This window comes from Sphaeramia orbicularis, chromosome 5 (genome assembly GCF_902148855.1).
Source record: "Sphaeramia orbicularis chromosome 5, fSphaOr1.1, whole genome shotgun sequence".
NCBI classification, from domain to species: domain Eukaryota; kingdom Metazoa; phylum Chordata; class Actinopteri; order Kurtiformes; family Apogonidae; genus Sphaeramia; species Sphaeramia orbicularis.
This window is the reverse complement of record NC_043961.1, coordinates 25,222,591-25,242,328: the sequence shown is the minus strand read 5'-3', so window position 1 is coordinate 25,242,328 and position 19,738 is coordinate 25,222,591. Positions and strand designations below refer to the sequence as shown.

General features: G+C 38.3%; 2 protein-coding genes across 3 annotated transcripts; one reads left to right on the top strand and one right to left on the bottom strand.

Annotated features, from left to right (window-relative positions):
• Window positions 1–3,822, bottom strand: LOC115419437 (keratin, type I cytoskeletal 18-like). Of its 2 annotated transcripts, none has more exons than XM_030134217.1 (7): window positions 3,288–3,822; window positions 1,871–1,953; window positions 1,616–1,772; window positions 1,342–1,506; window positions 1,120–1,245; window positions 794–1,029; window positions 1–314 (listed from the first exon to the last, which is right to left on the bottom strand). In XM_030134217.1, the coding sequence occupies exons 1-6, from the start codon at window positions 3,741–3,743 to the stop codon at window positions 805–807; spliced, it is 1,212 nt and encodes a 403-aa protein (XP_029990077.1). In that variant the 5' UTR covers window positions 3,744–3,822; the 3' UTR covers window positions 1–314; window positions 794–804. The 2 variants fall into 2 exon arrangements, with proteins under 2 accessions (XP_029990077.1, XP_029990076.1); XM_030134216.1 differs by having other exon boundaries at window positions 809–1,029.
• A 6,036-nt stretch (window positions 3,823–9,858) lies between these two features.
• On the top strand, window positions 9,859–19,738 carry LOC115420079 (keratin, type II cytoskeletal 8-like). The gene is made up of 9 exons (XM_030135285.1): window positions 9,859–10,477; window positions 13,059–13,267; window positions 13,356–13,416; window positions 13,533–13,628; window positions 13,749–13,913; window positions 15,513–15,638; window positions 16,374–16,594; window positions 16,706–16,746; window positions 18,918–19,738. The coding sequence occupies exons 1-9, from the start codon at window positions 10,025–10,027 to the stop codon at window positions 19,229–19,231; spliced, it is 1,686 nt and encodes a 561-aa protein (XP_029991145.1). The 5' UTR covers window positions 9,859–10,024; the 3' UTR covers window positions 19,232–19,738.

The following is a 19,738-nucleotide window of genomic DNA, read 5'->3' as shown; positions in this document are numbered from 1 at the left end:
GTGTGTCAACAAATATTTTTATTAATTTTATTTTGCTGTCAAGCGAGGACATGGTTGCTTTCAAAACAGTCCTGCTGGATTTACTTTGGTGTGGTTTAATGCCCTTATACAGAAATTTCTGCATTATCAATGTGGTACCAGATATGTGACTGTGGTTTGTTTAATTGGGAAAGGGCATGACGTTTGTTTGTTGTTTTTTGCTTTTTTTGTTTGATGGAGAGTTGTTGGCAGCTCTGTCTTCATTGTTGGGATGGTCCCAAAATGTTGTTCCAAATTAGGTTGCGGCGGCCAGCTCATCGAGTGCATCCTGGAGCCTGTACAAAACATAAATCAAACAGTTTGACCTTGTTGAACTTATCATGTATGTGACCATTGCCAACTGAATCCTGTGCCTACAAACCACAACTACACCACCATTGTCATCTTTAACTGTTTTTCTTCTCCACACCTTGTAGAAGCCAATAATGTAATAACAGCCGATAACGTAATAACGGCCAATAACGTGATAAATTTGCCAATAACGTTATAACTTATTGGCTGGTTATTACGTTATTGGCCTGATAATAAAAAAAAAAAATCTTTGCAAATGTAATAACTGAGCGAATAATGTAATAAGTTATAACGTTATTGGCCAAAAGCTATTATTATGATATTGGTTCAGGACTTTTATTATGTTATTGGCCAGATATTACGTTTTACTATTACACCATTATTATTACTATTACTATTACATTTTAAGAATGGCAAATTTATTCCGTTATCAGTTGTTATTACATTATTGGCTTCTACACACCTTAATAACTCTTACTTGAAGTCGCCTCCATCCAGTAGGTTTTTGTATGTGCCAATCTCAGCCTCCAGCTTCATCTTCATGTTGAGCAACGCTTCATAGTCTTGGGTCTGTTGCTGGATGTTTGCACGCAAGTTAGTCAGCTCCTCCTCCAGACGCATAATGATGGCATTGTATTTCTCCATTTCCATATTGTTTCGTAGCTCTGTGTTGCGTAAGGTGTCTTCTAAAGATGCTTTCTGTTAAAGGGTTGAATACAACAAATGAGAGGAATTCTATCACGCAAGAAAGTTCTAACCTTGGTGAAATTATTACAGATGCATGCTTACTAAGCTCTGCTGGGATGCAAGTTCGATTTCCAGCGTTTGGATCTGTCTGGATAAGTCACTCTTCTCCATCTGTGCCCCCTGGAGAGCTTCTGTGTTTTGTGATACCTGGACCTGCACATCTGCAATCTGACAGAGTGATAGGGAGAGGATGTCAGCCAACAAATAAACAAGTCCACATATGCAGTTATTGTACAACTACTTTAGGAGACACTGCATCTGCACCTGATTTTCATGCCACCGTTTAAGGTCCTCTGCATTCTTCACTGCCATCTTCTCATAGTTTGCCCTCATGTCCTCCATGATCTGGGACAAGTCCTGACCTTTGGGAGCATCAACATCCACTTGTACGCCTGATTGGGAGATCTGATTCCTAATTTCCATCACCTCCTACAGAAAAGACACAAAAAGAGAAATTATCTGAAATGTTCAAGGCTTGTGACTCTACTCACTGTTCCAAGATTGTGGTTTTTATTAATCTGGTGGTCGTATCGCTCACATTTTCGTGGTTCTTCTTGAGGAAAACAAGCTCCTCCTTCACAGCTTCAATCTCACTCTCAATGTTCATCCTGCTCATGTTGGTATCATCAATGACTTTCTTCAGGCCGCCAATGTCAGCCTCCACAGACTGGCGGATTGCCATCTCATTGTCGGACCTGTAGGAGGTTGGAGACACATACTCTACTGTAATGCAGCAAATACAAATATTTATAGGCTGAATTAGATGGAGTCAAAAAAAAAAAAGTCAACATACTTCACTTTGAAGTCATCAGCAGCCAGACGGGCATTGTCGATCTGGAGCACCAAACGACCATTTTCTGAAATCTTGTCGAAAATCTGCACAAAAAAAGTAGGAATTAATAGAGAGTATTGTGTACTCTTTTGCCAGCAACAAGATTTATTCATTTTTTTGTTGCAAAGAATACAGGGTGTCTTGCACAAATCAGTAGTGTTGCTCTAATCATTATTGCAGTAAAACATTATTAAACAGAACTACAGAATTAGACATATGATGTGAATCACTGTTTCCCTTATGTAACAATAGAAACCCAAGAGTCAAATTACACAGTGGAGCCACAAAACTGGTTGAATCCATAGCAACATTCAATAAAAAAGAGGAACCACAAACTGCAGGATGGGAAGAGTGATGTTCCCGTGCCAAATCACAATCTGGTTTGTTTTAGCGTTGTTAGAAAATGTGTTTCCTGTCTGAATCAGTCGCACACAGTTTTATTCTCTGCAGTTTTCCCCCAGCAGAACCATCATTCTCTCTGCATATACAGCCTGATTGTCTATGTTTATGTGTGCACAGGCATCGGATTCTTTGTGTATGTACGAGTGCTTGTGGTTTTTGTGTGTCTATTGTATCCTGTCCAAAAGGAAAAAGGAAATACTTAACGCTTTATGTGTTGAGAAAAATTAAATGAAACTGCCACCATCAATGTGCCATTATGTGACATCGAAGAAGTTTCTGGGGAAGAATGTGACATTTGACTCCTCTGACTGGAGCCGATTGTTATACAACTCCTCTACCACACTCACTCACACACTGGCAGCATCAGATCCTTTGTGTGTGTCATTACCACACATCTGGTTCCCATTGAGGCCCTCCTACACCAAAGAATGCTTGTAGAATCTCCATTTACACGCCTGACCATTTGGAATTTTTTTGTCTGTGAAGGGTTGCTTGCCAGTTGTATCTGGCTTGCATGATGATACCCTCGTGTTGGTGATTCATCTGAGGAAGTTCTGACCAGTTTGTTGCACGAATGAGTTGATGGGGGGAGGTTCAGAGTTTAGCAACCACACCCTTCATTCTCTCGCAAGAAATTTAATAACCTACAATAGAATTGCTGCCCTTCAGAGAATTGTTATTCACAGTGTGTTTAAAATTAGGTTAATGGAAAGCACTGAAGCAGAGATAAGAAATGAATGAAATAATGCAACAATCTACAACACATAAACAAACCATTTTAAAGATTATCTCTGATAATGCACTCAAAGTTTTTCACATTAGAGGCCTGAATAAACTTCTACTTCATTTTCACACTCAAACAAAAACATTTAAAACACTCTAATCCCTCCCCTCTCATTGTCTGTCTCAATTACTGATATTAAAATTCTGTTTTTACATGTGCACTTTCAGATAATATTTCCTATATGTCACTTACCTGTCTGCGAAGGTCCTCTATGATGGGCTCGTACTTGCTGTAGTCTCTCATGTCGGGCCCTCCTTTCTCAAGGGCCTCCCTGATCTTCATCTCCAGCTCCTTGTTGGCCTGCTCCAGGTTCCTCACCGTCTCAAGGTAGTTGGCCAGGCGGTCATTCAGGTTTTGCATGTGTCCCTTCTCGTTGCCCAGGATGGAATTGCCACCTGCAGATGCAGCAGCTCCTCCACCCAAACCTGCACTCATACCACCACCCATTCCGCTGCTCACCTTGAAAGCAGATGAGGATGAGACGATTGGGGCATTGGAGCGCAGGGTAGGTGCAGAGGAGATGCGAGAACCTCTTCCACCAGCACCACCATAAACGCTGACTTGATGATACTGGGGTGTGGATCTGGTGAAGGACAGGTGCCCAGAAGGCCCATGTTTGCCTCCTGCTCTGAAGCTAAAGGTGGACATGTTAAGCACTGCTGAGAATAAAGTGAAAAATGAGATGTGGAGGCTCGCCACTGACCGGCTCAGAAAGTGACGCTGGCAGGGGGAAGTGGGGAACTTATACTCCTCCTGCTTTTCCCTCAATCACAGCTGGTTTTTTAGACCCTGCCCACTTCAACATCGCCCCTTTCTTCTCTTCCTGCTCCCCTCCCTGCTCACATCCACCCACATGTTCCCTTTTTTTATAAACAAAATACTGTTTCTATCACTAAGCAACATAACAAATGTATAGCATATGTTGTCTCTTAAACACATTCACACACACTTGATTAACCAAAGCAAATCATATTATTCAGCAGGAGTATAACCAACAAATTAAAAAGGCAAGTGATAGATATTTAGATTACAATAAATCTAGAAAATAAAAGAAGAAATAAAATGTAAAGTTAAAGGGTAAAAAAAAAAGATTGGCCAAAAAGGTTTACCTCATAAACATGCAACTGAATTTCTTTGGTTTTCCCATAAAAGGCATGATGCAAACCATTTGCTGCATAGTTTCTAAGTTTGTGGTCAAGCCAGCCCAAAATAAACAGACTTTCAGTCTACTTTCCTATCTAGACTGAACTGAAAACAAGATATAGGAGCTACAACACTGATTTTCATGAAACCAAGAGGGAAAGAGTAGTATTTTTTTTAAACAGTTAAGTCAAAACTGTGAAATTAAAGAGGAAATGTTTGTGCAGTTGTTTATGAACTGATAAGATCCAGTACTGATTTTACACAACATGAACATTTAAACAATAAAACCTGTGATATTCAAAACAATACCAAAGCTTCAAATACGCCACAATAGAAGAGATCCATAAAGAATGAAGGTAAGGTGATAGCACCTTTTCAGCATCTGAAGCCAAGAACACAATTGATATGAAAGAGAAGCTGCCCTCATTCAGTTATCATACTCTAGGCGTTTATCTCCATAGATCGGTTTTGTTTAGGATTTTGAACAATTGTCTTTTAAGCCATATCAGATATGCATATCATGAGAACTACCTTTGGTATCTCATTGTAAGGAGTGTTCCTTCTTCATTAACCTTTTGTTATACACATGACAAACACAACACCATAGTTCAACTGTTCGCTATTGGGTGAAGGAGGATAAAAGGGCCAGAATCTCTAAAGCACCAAAAGAATGAGAAAGCCCCCAAAAATAAATAAATAATATTACTGGGATCTGGCATGTCCTGAGAAGGGTTCATAAAGGTTTAAGTGAGAGCAAAGTTGCGGACAGAGCAGATTTACTCTTGGCCTCATGAATCATATTATAAAACCATTTAGGAGAAACCCTCACACACCCTCTGAGGCCCAAACAACCCAGTTCTTTTCTTTGTAGAAACTGCCTTGTCATCACAGCTGATCAAGTTTCAGTGTTTCCCACACTTTACACCATTTCATCCCAAATTATCACATTTAATTAGTATTTTCTTTAAATAGTCCTGATGAAAAAACAAAAAGCAAAGGAATGTGAAAAGACACACCATACAGTCTGGCCTTGGACCATGACAAGCAGATATAAAGAGGAACACTGGATTAAATCAGTGTGACTCATATCTCATGACATGTCTTCACTGTCTTGTTTATCTGAGTGTGTTGACGACTCTCTGACTCAAAGAATTCACAAATCCTAACAAACAGAAACAGGTCTTTATAGTGACTGAAACGTTTCATTTTTTTCCCTTTTTTAAATAAGTTTAACTGGTTCTGAATTACTGCTCAGAAAAGAAAGAGGAAATGTGGGGGGAGCTTTACTCTCAGTCGTCATGGTAACACACAGCAAGGAATCTGGAAAACTACTACAGGAGTTTATGGTCTTTGCAAATGTTGGACAACTGTCAGATTATCCACGCTCTCACTCTGGTGTGGCCTCGGATGAACCTCCTTTCCATCTTTCTTTCTCCTCAGAGCACTCTCTCACCCGTTTATATACAAAGCAAACGGTATTTATTAGCATAAATACATATGCAAATATAATAATCATATGACACAAGGAGTCGACACAGGAGCCCCTCACTGACTGAGCTATAAAAAGCACAATGAGAGAGTTACTATTTGTGTATCTGTCTGTATTTCAGTTTTATGGCTACGTCCAGTGTGTGTAGAGGTCACACATCAGAGGTAAGAGAAATGTGTCAACTAAGAGGCATTTTCTCTGTGGGATGTCATGTCCATTTCTAGCCCAAAGACATTTCGCAGGAAGACTTAAAAGGATGAGTGAGTACGATGCGTTTCATCAGAGGAACACCTATCCTCATAGGTGGGAACAAATGTTTAGTTTCATTAAAAGTCATAAAACCACTTCTTTAAAGATGTTACAAGTCATCAAGTGTGTCTTTGTGTAACTTCTTCAACTGAATGTAAGAAGCAGAACATGCACATCCATAAATACTCCATTGGGACCACATCAGACCACTCCTTCTGTGCTGCTTTCTCACATAAAACTCTTCCACTCTCTAGTCACTAGGGGGCGTGAGTCACAAAGCAAATACACCCACTACAATGACACAAAATGTCCAGGCACCCTCACATTTTGTAGCCACTCCCACTGGTTGGTTACAGGGCAGAACTTGTGTTTTGACGCTGTTGAACTCTATGCCTCGGTTTGTGAAGATGTCATTTATTTTCCGTGTTTGAACAAGAGTGATAGGGTGAAGCAGGAAGGAAGTTTTACAGCTGATGTTACTGATAGCTGTAAGGGCTAGGCAGGACCCTCCTTAACATACAAAGTCCAGTCTGACGACCAAAGCTGAATTATATACACCTGCATATTAAAATATAATGATACAGAAAGTTTTTTATAGCAGCTGTTTATTGCTCTAAAAATCTCGGTTTCATTCTATTTTTGTTTCTTTTTTGCAATAGTTCATGTTTAAAATCATTAGGTATTATACAGGGTGTATCAAAAAATATATATACATTTTGAAAAATTACCCCCAGTTCTGCATGTGATAATTTTAGGTAGGTAGGGGATTGGTGGATATTTGTCCAAATTTACAGACCCAGGTTTTCTTGCATGAGTGAGCAGGGGCAAATTGCGCAATCCAAGTTAAAACTGGTAAAACTGGATGTAGCGGTGGGATTTAAATCAAATCAAAGGTCACGGGAGGGGACAATGGGCATCCATCTTGTTTTCCACAAAATTGCTAGGTTGCAGCATTAACACTTCGGCCACCGTGTCAATTTCATTTCCTTACCCGTGGCAGCTGTTCCTGCCTTTCAAAGTTAATTCAACTTGTTTAGGCCTGAAAATGTCACTGAGGACAGGCCAAGTTAGGGTTAGGGTTAACCCTTACTCATGCATGAAAACCTGGGTCTGTAAATTTGCACAAATATTCACCAATCCCCGACTTACTGACCAAGGTTCCAATAGTTTTGGATTTTTCATTATAGTTTAGTTTTATTTAGTTTTGACTTTTTTTTCCCTGTAATTCAGTTAGTTTTAATTCGTTTTTAGAGCAGGTTTGATAGTTATTACTAGTTTTCGTTATTTTTTAAATGCTTAGTTTAAGTTTAGTTTTAGTTTTTTGTTGTTGTTGTTTTTTTATATATCTTTTCTCTTCTTCACCATCGTATTCAAATAATCCCAGACAGGATTCTGCTGCTTTCTCCCAACTTTAGTCTGCATGTTTCCAGGTAGAGTGGGGACCAGAAGACGACTGTAAACCACAAGTGAACACAAGTGACGGACCGTTAAATATCATATGGTGCCAGCAGCTAAAATTGCTTGAGGGAAATAAATCGATTTTGTATCAATCCGACATTGACAAAGACGAAAACGAGGGGAATTTTATCCATAATTTGTATACGTTTTAGTTAGTTTTGTAAGCACACAATACAGTTTCAGTTAGTTATCGTTCTTTTAATTATAGTTTTTATTTATTTCAGTTAACGAAAATGTTTTTTCAGTTCTAGTTTTTGTCATTTCGTTAGGTTAATAATCTTGCTACCGACATCCATAAAAGAATATTCCAACTATTATCTAATTTGGAGCTGAGGGTAATTTTTCAAAACGTATAGTTTTTTTGATACACCCTGTATTTCTTACAACTGTATAGTAGTGCAAAGGTGACTGTTGGAATACCATCACCTTATAACACCTCATTCACAGCCTTTTACTCCATCCATACTTAGCATCATGCATCTTAAATCCCACCCTGTTCTTGCGTCTGACAGTGATTGTGAAATAGGTTTGTTTCTTATCTTTGCTAATTGTCATCTCCAACCCCCCACTAACTCATCTCTGCATCACCCCTCCCCTTGTAGCATGTACGTGTCTCTCTCAGCACATTCCTGACTTAATGTGTAATATTGCAGCTTCTTACAAACCAAAACATCACTGGCCTCTTAAGAGACCTAAGGTCAGGAGTTTAGCTTCTTAAATTACCATCATAGTTTTGTCATGCACAAAGAATGACAAATTATCATGTCTAGAAGAATAAACTTAAACTTTATTAATTATTCAGCTGTCAGCGTGGCCAATAAATACAGCTCAGGCCATCAGTTGACGGGTTTTTCCGGGGGCTGAGTTAATGAAACAACAAAAACTGGTTGACTTGTACATATATGGCAGCCTCCAAGTTTAGTACAGAAACTCCATTGTGAAGAGTCACGTCACTGTTTGAGAGCAGCCAAGTAAAACATGCATTTTTCGAGTGGTCCAAAGCTTTAAAGTCCCTTTTAGGTTGTTAAGGTGTTCTTTCCACAGCACTTTCCCTCTCTATCTTGTATATGGTTTGTGCACAGTGAATAGCTTGGGATTTGTTTGTTTACAATAGATGGTACATAAGGGTCTAGTTTTTTCATAGCCCTATAAAACATGAAAAAGATGAGTAGGGATGTGTTCAAAGTGCAGGTTGAAAAAGCAAAGGGTTTATTCTGGTACAAATTAAGCAGCACTTGAGAAAAGAACCATGAGTCATAAATCTGCCAAGCGACATATGAATCATGATTTCCACAGTTTGAAAGGAAGGTTGAGGTTCCTGTTTTATATAAAAGCGTCATGAAATGATAAGGCCTTACCAAATGTGTTTTTCTCTTTAATATCTGTAACCATGGAAGTAGAGATATGTATCGAGCCATAAATTCAAATACATACAAATACATAAACAATTTGAGGGTTATGGGTTGTCTCAAGGTTAGGTTAAGTTCAGGGCAGCGATGATGTTAAGGTCAGAGGTTACGGTTTGGTATGTTGTAGATATTGTTAGTCACCAGGAAATGAATGTAAGTCAATATAATGTCCCTGAAACTCATGAAAACCTGATGTGTGTGTGTGTGTGTGTGTGTGCCTGGTTCACTGATCACAGCTGATAAAGTCATTCCTCAGCCAGTGCCATACACCTCACTATTGTGCAATGTGCAGACGCTAAATAAAAGCTCACTGACTTTGATGTTTCCAACGGTATCATCTACAAATGTCTGCGTAGAATATTTGCTCTTTCAATAACTTACTTTTAATCATCACCTAATGTGGAGATTTGTCAAAAAAATACCCCCTCAAATGAGTTATAAATTAAAGATAAAAATACAAAGCCAACAGAGTGTACTGAATGGGTAAAATTGGTTCTCCCACACTTAGGTGACATCCAGTGACTGCCCACAAACACATAAAGCACATCACACTGGGCAACCACAATTTACTTTGCAATATGTCATGTCTATGAGAACTGCAGTAAAGTGGAAGAGAAGGTCATAAAAATGATGCGTCTGTTCATTATACCCAAGGTTTGACTTTATGTGGTTGAGTGTGTGTTTGTATGTGTGAGATGTGAGCGTGCATGTGTGTTTCGTACAGTACAATTTAATAACTGGAAGATACAATTGAGCCAATACTATATAAAGTAATGTAAAGCACGAAGTATGGAAAATGCTACTTTATAAGTTTGCTAATGGACAGAACTCACTTTTCCAGTGTTAATCCAGTACATTTACAATAACTCTTTGTGAAAGTGGCACACCGACTATTATGTAATTGTTGTGCTCTCTCCAACCCACTTTGTGTGCTGTAAATGTGTAACATGATGCAATTTTCTTCCCTAACATTCCCTCATCTTTCCCTCTCTCCCACTCCCCCCTTGCTCTTCACTTTCTTGCTGAAGACGACAGCCAATCGTACCTCAGCAGGGTCCCTCCCTTGCTCTGATAAATAGCAGTGGAGACCAGGGAGGGTCTATCTGCCTGACTCTCTTTCCCTCAGAAGAGTCTCTCAGCCTCCTCTCCCAGCCTCAGTGCTACCGACTCCCACTGTGACCATGTCCGTCAGAGCTCTGAAGACCACTACCTTCTCCACTGTGTCGTCCTCCAGGGGCCCATCCCAGGGTTTCAGCAGCCGCTCCTTCTCTGGTTATGGGGGCCGTGGTGTGGCCGGCGGCAGGCAGAGCTATGCTGTCCGCAGCTCCTATGGAGGTGTGGGCAGCAGTGGTGCTGCTGTGGGCGCTGGGGGATTTAAGGTGGTTGGTGGGTATGTCGCTGGGGGCTCTGGACAAAGAGGAGGTGGAGTAGAATTTGGCTATGTGGGCTTCGGTGGGGGCATGGCTGGTGGCATGGCCAATGACATGCCACCCCCCATCACAGCTGTAACAGTGAACAAGAGCCTGCTGGCCCCCCTGAACCTTGACATTGACCCCACTATCCAAGCAGTCCGCACCCAGGAGAAGGAGCAGATCAAGACCCTGAACAACCGCTTTGCAACCTTCATTGACAAGGTCAGTACACACAAAATGATGATGAGATGTACTCAAGGGTTAGTGCATGAAATTTGGTTTTTGCAGAGGCATACCTGGCATAGAACTGGGAAAAAGAGCAAAAACAGTAGATATTGCATGTTAGTTGCAGGGCGTTGTTTCCCATGTGCTGCTGGTATCAGTGACCATCAGGAATTAATTCTGTGCAGACAAAAAACAAAAATCACTTTTGCATTACAGGAAATGTGTGTATTACAAGCCAAAATAGCTCAAGGTGAAAGAGATCTGATTACACAATAGATATTATTCATCAGAAAATCCCTGTGAACACTGTATATATATATATAACAACAGCAGTCTGCCAAAAGCCAAAGCACAGCATTTCTGACATTTTGAGTTAGCTTCTTCACGTTCGCTGCCAGATCACAGAGCTCAGATAAGAGGATCAGCATGGATACAGAGTACAATCAGGTCTAGGATGAAGAGCAGAGCTATTTTGCCTGGAGGGCAGCATGCCATGTAAGCAATATCCTGCAGGAGAGAGAGTATTTAGTGTTCATGAAAGTCAAAAAAGGGCCTAGAGTGCCTGTTTTTCTCTTTTTTTTCTAATTACTGCAGTCTGATTTTTGAAGTTATTTTAAAGCTAAAGTCTATGCAAAAATTTGGTAAAACAGAACAATAGGGGTAGTGTGGAAGTTTCCATTAGACAAGCTTGTTAAAAACAGGTAGGAGTAAACTCTGCAATAGACTTATACTCAAAATGTTGGTTGTTAATCTGATCATTAGCCACTTTATGAGGCTGTATAATGATTAAGAATGCCATTTTCTTGACAGTAGTATAAATCACTATTATATATCCACTACCAAACGGTGATTACTCCTACGTACAAAGCAGCTATCTTATCAGTCAGTTAACAGAAGCTGGCACAGACCATACCACTTATGTCCATTTACTATCTTGCTGTCTTAGTGCCATTCAGTGCGAGTCATAAATGTCTTGTTTAAGGAGGCACCCAGAAGAATGGATATTCGTAGATTTACCTGTAAATCAATCACACCGAGACCATTTCTTCAGATTGTAAAACAAAGCAGTCTGCCCTTCCTCTACATACCTTTCTGATACGGCACAAACATGCAGAGGTGACTGTCTCCTGTCATGTTTGCTGAGTGGTAACCCCACCCAGGGTCAAGACACTGAATAGAAAAGTTATTAAGTGGGGAACTGTGTCACACTCGGTGTAACAGTGCCACTTTGTGTCGAAACACGGCACTAGGGGTTAGAGTTCCATGAGGAGTAACTGATGTGACATTTGAGGTGGAAGAAGTTCAGTCGGTCATTGTTCTTTCAATCGATCCTCACTCATTCCTTTGTCCATCAGCAAACAATGTCGATTCATTCATATTTTTTTCAGTCAGTCTTTTTCTTTACACACATTCCTTTCTGTCCACAACACATACAATTAAATGACTGCCTTCTTGCACCACAGACAAACAATTGCGTAAAAAAAACTATCAGACTATCAAAAGTCATCGAAAACAATGGTTATGCAATCAAGTACTAACTCCTGTGTGTATCATGTGACTAAAACAGACAGAAAAGAAAACATGGAATGCCTAAAAGCACTGTTTTTGTCAGTACAATGCCATAGATATTGATGTAAGAACTGAAGTGATTTTGGTTATTATCAAGAAAACATGGAAAATGGCTAGATATCAGCTCTGAAATTAAACTTTTATGGGCTACTTTGTTGTTATCATTATATTTGTCCAAACAAATGTACCTTTAGTTGTACCAGGCATTAAAATGAACAAGAAACTGAAGAGAACAAGAGGTGGTCTAATAATTTTTTCCACAACTGTATTCATATTGCTTTCAAATAAGGAGGGGGTTATATATGCAGAATGACTTGCCCATTCATTTAATCACTGCTTAACCAGTGAAGCCAAACATTCTCAGTCTGATCGTTGATGCTGTGCTGTATTTCTATGTGCATCAATGCCATAGAACCACTAATCTAATTTTTAACAAATAAGGGCCCATCATTACTTCTGTGTCTGTTCCCAAATGGAATGTTCTCTTTATTTAACCTTCCTTAAGCAATGTATCACCATTTTTTTATAATATTATGCTCCGGATTTAATTATTTTTCTGTGAAAATCTGGTATTTTATTATATTTAATTTACTGATCATGCAGTTGTTCATAAAAGCTCAAAGTAAAGTTCATGGTTATTATATTAAAAACTGGAAAAACTGGAGAAAAAGTGACTTTTTTTGTAAAACATACCATTAACTGAGCATAAACCCAGTGTCTCCATCTACTGTCATTGATTAAACTCCATGGATTTTACTGGTGAATCAATGTTGTAGAAGATGACGGTGTTTCCATGTTCACTACAGAGCCTCTGAACGTCTAAATAGGTCATATCTGATGACCATGAAAAGATGACAACCTGCATTTTACACCAATTATTTACATGGATTGATAGAATTAGTGGATCACCAGGTATTAAACATTTTAGATCAGTAGATGGTTTTGGTCGACGGTGGATGTTTGGATCTTTATGGGTTAATTATGCATACATCCACTTTTCTTTCTGCAGGTCCGCTTTCTAGAACAACAGAACAAAATGCTGGAGACCAAGTGGAAACTCGTGCAGGAACAGACCACATCCCGCTCCAACATTGATGCCATGTTCGAAGCTTACATCGCCAACCTGCGCAAACAGCTGGATAACCTGGGTCATGAAAAGGTCAAACTGGAGTCTGACCTGCATCACATGACGGGTCTTGTGGAGGACTTCAAAAATAAGTGAGTTAATGAAGCTGCAACTTTTCCCTTAGACACGTTAAAACGAAAGATGTTCCGTGTGTTCATTTTAATCTTTTTGTTTCTCTAGGTATGAGGATGAAATCAACAAACGCAATGAGTGTGAGAATAACTTTGTGCTCATGAAAAAGGTCTGTTTAAGTATTTTTTTTAACAATATCTTGAATCTAGAATTATCCAAGGGGCACTTCTCCCTAGTGCTACATGCAAAAATGTAACATATTCAATGCTTTCTTTTCCAATGCAGGACACAGATGCAGCCTACATGATCAAAGTGGAGCTGGAATCCAAAGTGGATGCACTCTCTGAAGAAATTGAGTTCCTCAGGCAGATCTATGATGCAGTAATAACTTTTCTAGAATTATTTTTAGCTGCACACTGATGAAAACTGGTGTAGTAGCATAATATTGCCTGAAATCAGTTTTGCTTCTCCACATTCATTTTAATGCATTGCCTGGTTTAGGAAATTTCCGAACTCCAGAGCCAGATTAAGGACACATCAGTTATTGTGGAGATGGACAACAGCCGTAATCTTGACATGGATGCCATCGTCGCTGAAGTCCGTGCCCAGTATGAAGACATTGCCAATCGAAGCAGGGCAGAGGCTGAAGCATGGTACCAAAATAAGGTGAGAGCTCTTTGGTTATTTCAGATTAACTCTGTACAAAACATCCCCTGATGCAGTCTGACCTTATGTTAATATAGTAATTATACATATAAACTGAATTTATGTCCTCTAGTGTTTTTTTTTTTTCTTTTTCAGTCTGAAGAACAAACAGTCCACGAATCCATCCAATCCATAGATCCAACAATCACTCCATGAAATGAAAATTTATAATACAAACTTCACTAATTAAATAATTAATTTACACAGTCAGACTGAAAAGGACTAGGCTGAAGCTTTCTGCTTATTTTACCTACCTTTTATACATTATTTTACAGCACGTCCTTAACTTTAACAAACACAACATATTCACACCAACAATGAAAACAATATCAATGCTGAAATAAATATTAAATATTGCATACAAACTTAAGACTTAAAGTTCATATATCTATTAACCCTCCGATATCCCATCCAGCAAGGCCCTTACCAAGCACCAAGTGTGCCTTTTTGGCACACTTGTGGAATAATGTCAAAAAAAATTTTCATACAGTTTTTTTTTAAATTCTTTTACAATTTTTTTTATTTCATCAACTTGAGCCGTAAATAAAAATACTGAATACTCATTGATTGTCAATTTTTTTTAACCCTTTAAATGCTGTGTTTGTAATGTAAACAAAGCTTTTTTTTTTTTTTTGGATGCAAAAAACACAAAAAATTATTTTTGTTCAATATACTACATAAAAAGTGGATCACTTATTATTTGATTTTTGCAGCCTGACATGTGTTAATGATTAACTCCAGCATTGGTTAATTTGCATTATTATTTTTGGCGCCAGGTCAAATGTTAAAAAATACAAGCATCTGTCACCAAGTGTGCGTAAAATGCACACCTATAACTCAAACTATTAAATATTATATATTGATTGATTTTTCCGCTCTAATTTGATTTTATTTTTGTAAATCAAGGTCAGCCCTAATCATATATATCAAATGGAAGAAATAGTGCATTTTAGGCACACTTGGAAGACAGATGCTAGTCTTGTAATTTTCTTTTGTTTACAATGTGCACATTTTAGTTGGTGGCCAGAATTTTAAAGATCATGCAAAAATGAACAACTGTTGAATTCTAACCTTATTTAAATTGTGAAAAATAATATGAAGTTTTTTAAAACGAAGTGCAAAGTGTGCCTAAAAGGTGCACCCGGATACCGGAGGGTTAAGAGTCATATTTATAATTGTTTTTTTGAGGTGAGAGGGAGAGGTACATAGTTTCAACTCATCTGTGCTGCTGTTCCACAAATCTACTCCTCTGACAGACGTAGAGGATTTCATAATATATTTCATACTATATAGTGCAGATTATTTTTTTTAAGAAATGAGTAAATTGTGTTAACTTTGTGCTTCTATTCACCTTATTTCAACTCTTCTAACTTTATCTGTCAGTGCTTTACTTAACCTTCTTTCCCCTAAATGTACATAAACAGATGATACAGACACTAAACTCAGTTCACCTATGATTGGAAATATATGGCCCGCATTCTAACCCTGCTCATGATGTTCCAAAAACTTACAAAAAAGTTCTGTTGATTCTGACTACTCTGTGATTTGTGTCTGTACCAGTATGCAGAGATGCAGCACTCAGCAGGTAGATATGGTGATGACCTGAAGTCGACGAAGGCTGAGATTTCTGACATGAACCGCAGGATAGTGAGGCTTCAGTCTGAAATTGAGATGGTTAAATCACAGGTGAGGCCCATGGACTACAATTGAGAATATTTAAATGCATGTCATGTAATAGGAGTTGGATTTGATTGCTTTAACCCATAAAGACCCAGTGCTACTTTTATGGCAGTTTGGAAATGAATTTTTCTCTCTATCTAACCTTTCCTAAGTAATTTATCACCATTTAATATAATATTATCCTCTATTTTTTTTTTTTGCATTTTTTCATTGTCAGTCATGTATTTTCTTGTTTAATTGTTTAATTTCCTATATTTAATTTAGATGTTCATGAAAACTCAGAGTTGATGTAAAGGTTATATCAAAATGGAGAAAACTGAAAAAAAAAAGTGATTTTTTTTTTTTTTTTTTTTGCCAAATTTATCAATAACTGAGCATAAACCAAGTGTGTCCATCTACTGTCATTGATCCAACTCCATGGGTTTTACTGGTGAATCAATGTTGTAGAAGATGATGGTGTTTCCACGTTCACTTTGGAGCCTCTGAACATCCAAATGGGTTATATCTGATGACCATGAAAAGATGAAAAAAATTATTTCACACCTATTATTTACATGTAATGATAGGATTAGTGGATCAGAAGGCATTAAACATTTCAGATCAGTAGATGGTTTTGGTCGCCAGTGGAGCCTTGGGTCTTTATGGATTAATAAGAGTTGACCACTGCTTTACTTCTGAGTCTTCAGCTGTTATAGAGGGTCCAATAAAGCCTTTGCAATTAAATCTTTCAATGTGTTTTAGAGGAATAGTTTGGAAGCTCAGATCGCAGAGACGGAGGAACGTGGTGAACTGGCAGTGAAGGACGCTAAACTCCGCATTAGAGATCTGGAAGAAGCTCTGCAGAGAGCCAAGCAGGACATGGCCCTGCAAGTCCGCCAGTATCAGGAACTGATGAACGTGAAGCTGGCACTGGATATTGAGATCGCCACCTACAGGAAACTACTGGAGGGAGAGGAGGACAGGTAAGACAAGGTTCTAGTGAGTAGCATCGACATAAGCTTTTGTAAATGACTTGTTTTATTTATTCTGTGTATCTTATGGCACTTTGTCTCTTTTCTCTGTCTTATTTACAGGCTGGTGACTGGAATCAAGACCAATATATCCAAGCAGACAAGTAAGTCCTTCAGTTTTTTGAAAGATATGTTGGAGTGTTACAACCACGAAACAACAAATAATCATGTCTAACTTTAACAGTAAAAGGCCCTAGGATTAATGTTATGTGCATTTTTTAATAATAAAACAATCTGTCATTCAGTGACAATAGAAATACCCATGTTAACCGTTTATAGGAACTCATAGAAATACTCCGAAATTCAAAATTTCAACCTTAGTGTGTTGTTGGAGGACATAACAAAACTTTAGTACTTTCGTGAAATGTTTCAAAATTTTCTATTGTCATGTAGAAAATCAAGGTCAATGAAGTTACTGTCTTTGGTTCCTTGCCCATAAATGGTCAAAAAAAAAAAAAAAAATCCAAGAAGCATATATTAAACATACAAGAAAAACATAGCATAAGTGCTGATCCAGACCCCTGTCCACATCCACATTATCCCTTAGAACATCATTCCTTACCTTAGTACCATTACTTCATGGTACCTAATAAAGCAGGTACACTCACTGTTCATGCTGAGGTGGACCTTACAGACCCTGTAGACCACATTGGACCGGCAATTGTTCCCTCACTGTCCTCACTGGAACTGTTGCTGTCACTGTCTTGCAACGTGTATGGAAATTAACAAAAAAAAGTCTCTTGCCCGATAAAGGGTTAACTGCACTACCATTTCCCAGAGCTTAAGTCACTGTATTCAAATATGTGATTTTGTGTAGTTAGCAGGTTAAAAAAGAAAAATAATGAAGAAACCAGTAAATACTGACATTTTAGACAAGGTTATTATCGTTAACGAAAACTAACGAAATGACAAAAACTAGAATTGAAAAAACATTTTTGCTAACTGAAATAAATAAAAACTATAATTAAAAGAATAAACGATAACTAAATGATACTGTATTGTGTGCTTACAAAAGTAACTAAAACGTATAAAAATTATGGATAAAATTCACTTCATTTTCGTCTTTGTCAGCGTCAGATTGATATGAAATCGATTTATTTCACTTGAGCAATTTTAGCTGGCGGCACCATACAGCAACTCACTGTCCATCACTTCTCGTCACTTGTCGTTTAGAGTCGGCTTCTCGTCCCCACTCTACCTGGAAACATGGAGACTAAAGTTGGGAGAAAGCAGCAGAGTCCTGTCTGGGATTTATGTGAATACGACAGCGAGGAAGATAAAAGATATGAAAAAAATAAAACTAATACATTTAGGAAAACGAAAACTAATAAAAACTAGCAAATCTGCTCTAAAAACTAATAAAAACGAATTAAATTAGAGGAAAAAAAAAGTCAAAACTCAATAAAACTAAACTATAATGAAAAATTCAAAACTATTTTAACCTTGATTTTAGAGGCTGAAAACAAATGAGAAAATGATTAGTCAGTTTGCACATTCCTTAATTGTGTCAGTGTTAAATGTTATTGCATATTATGACAAGAGAATAAATGATGCACTCATTCTTAAATCACAGCAGACATGACCAGAAATAATCCATTATTCTTGTGAATTACAATAGAGCAGTGTTTTTCAACCTTGGGGTCACCTGGAATTCAAATGGGTCGCCTGAAATTTCTAGTAATTGATAAAAATAAAAATAAAAAAAACTTACCAATAAAAAATATATGGTGAGTTGAGAGAGACAATCACAATCTATAAAAGACATGACAAACTGAAGCTGAAACTGAAGCACTGTGGTACTGTTTATCTGTCAAATGTTCATTGTGGTCGGTTTCAGATGCTGCAGCTCTTTCATAATTCATAGTCTGAGTTATTGTTTGTTCAGTATTAATTGTTACCCTTATAAATCCAAGCTGGACTGACTGTACATATCCTGACCAAGGAAAATAAAATTCTCACTTTGTGCAGTTATCTTCACCTGGCTTTTCTGCCTCCGTCCATAATAATATACATTATATAGACTAAATGTGGTCTAAAATTAAGGTTTATTTGCAACTTAGTATAGAAAACTACATGATCAAAAACAAATTAATTTTAGCCAAAAAAAAATGTCTGTTTTGAATGTGATGTTAAAATGGGGTCATGAGCCAAAAAAGGTTGGGAACCACTGCAATAGAGATACTTCTAACAGTATCAGTGGTGTAGAATACATCTAAAAGTGTTTGACTCTTAAACATCCAAGTCTAAGTTAATGGTTTTACTTGTCAACGGGCAGCTATGAACTACAATGCTTATGGTTTGGAGAGTTCCCACACCCCCTCCTACGTCAGTTCCTCCTTTGGTGGGGTCAAGGCCAGCGCCGGCTCCATCACTGCCCAAGATGGTGCAACGGTGAAAAGCGCTACAGTTACCAAGACTGAAACAGTGGTGATCAAGACTGAGGAGAAGAAGGAGGAGGAGGAGAAAAAGGAGGAGGAAGGGGAGCAGCCAGCAGCAGCAGCAGCAGCAGAGGAACCAGCTGCTGCAGAGACCAAGGAGCAGGAGCAGGTGGAGGCTGAGGCTGAGGCTGAGGCCGTCCCTGAAGAGTGATGATGGTGGTGGTGATTGTTGGTTTTGAAGGATAAGAAAAAGCATAATTTGCTTCATCATCCTTTTTTTTTTTTTTAAATAATCCACTTATCACAGTGTCTTAATTGAATAATGCATGTTTCTACTGTTAAAGAAGAAGAATCTTTATTTCGTCAGTGGGGGTTCACACACGTAAACATGCACATGCACCACACACCGAAATTTGTCTTCTGCCTTTATGCCATCACTAGATCAAGCAAAAGGTGCAACACATTTGTTCTCACTCAGATTCCCTTAGTGAATCGGTGCTAATGGATGGGTTTAGGTTTCTGTAAACTCTTTTTAGAAGCTCTGTAGTCTGAGCCACTAGTGAATCCTGCACCACATATATGTAGCCAACGGGTGGCACTATAGCACATGTTGTCTCCAGCTGTTCTCTGACTGCCTTTTGCTGAACTGACATTCTACTGCTGCTGTTGCAACATCTGAAGTCCTGTTTGGCCTCGAAAATAAAACTATTAAAACACT

Excerpts from the sequence above, each read along its gene's own strand:
- LOC115419437 (XM_030134216.1), bottom strand. The coding sequence starts at position 3,743 with ATGTCCACCTTTAGCTTCAGAGCAGGAGGCAAACATGGGCCTTCTGGG. Across the intron at positions 1,507-1,615 it reads TCAAGAAGAACCACGAAAAT|GAGGTGATGGAAATTAGGAA; the intron begins GTGAGCGATACG and ends TCTTTTCTGTAG. Across the intron at positions 1,030-1,119 it reads TTGCATCCCAGCAGAGCTTA|AAAGCATCTTTAGAAGACAC; the intron begins GTAAGCATGCAT and ends ACCCTTTAACAG.
- LOC115420079 (XM_030135285.1), top strand. The coding sequence starts at position 10,025 with ATGTCCGTCAGAGCTCTGAAGACCACTACCTTCTCCACTGTGTCGTCC. Across the intron at positions 13,268-13,355 it reads GTGGAGGACTTCAAAAATAA|GTATGAGGATGAAATCAACA; the intron begins GTGAGTTAATGA and ends TTGTTTCTCTAG. Across the intron at positions 13,629-13,748 it reads TCAGGCAGATCTATGATGCA|GAAATTTCCGAACTCCAGAG; the intron begins GTAATAACTTTT and ends TGCCTGGTTTAG.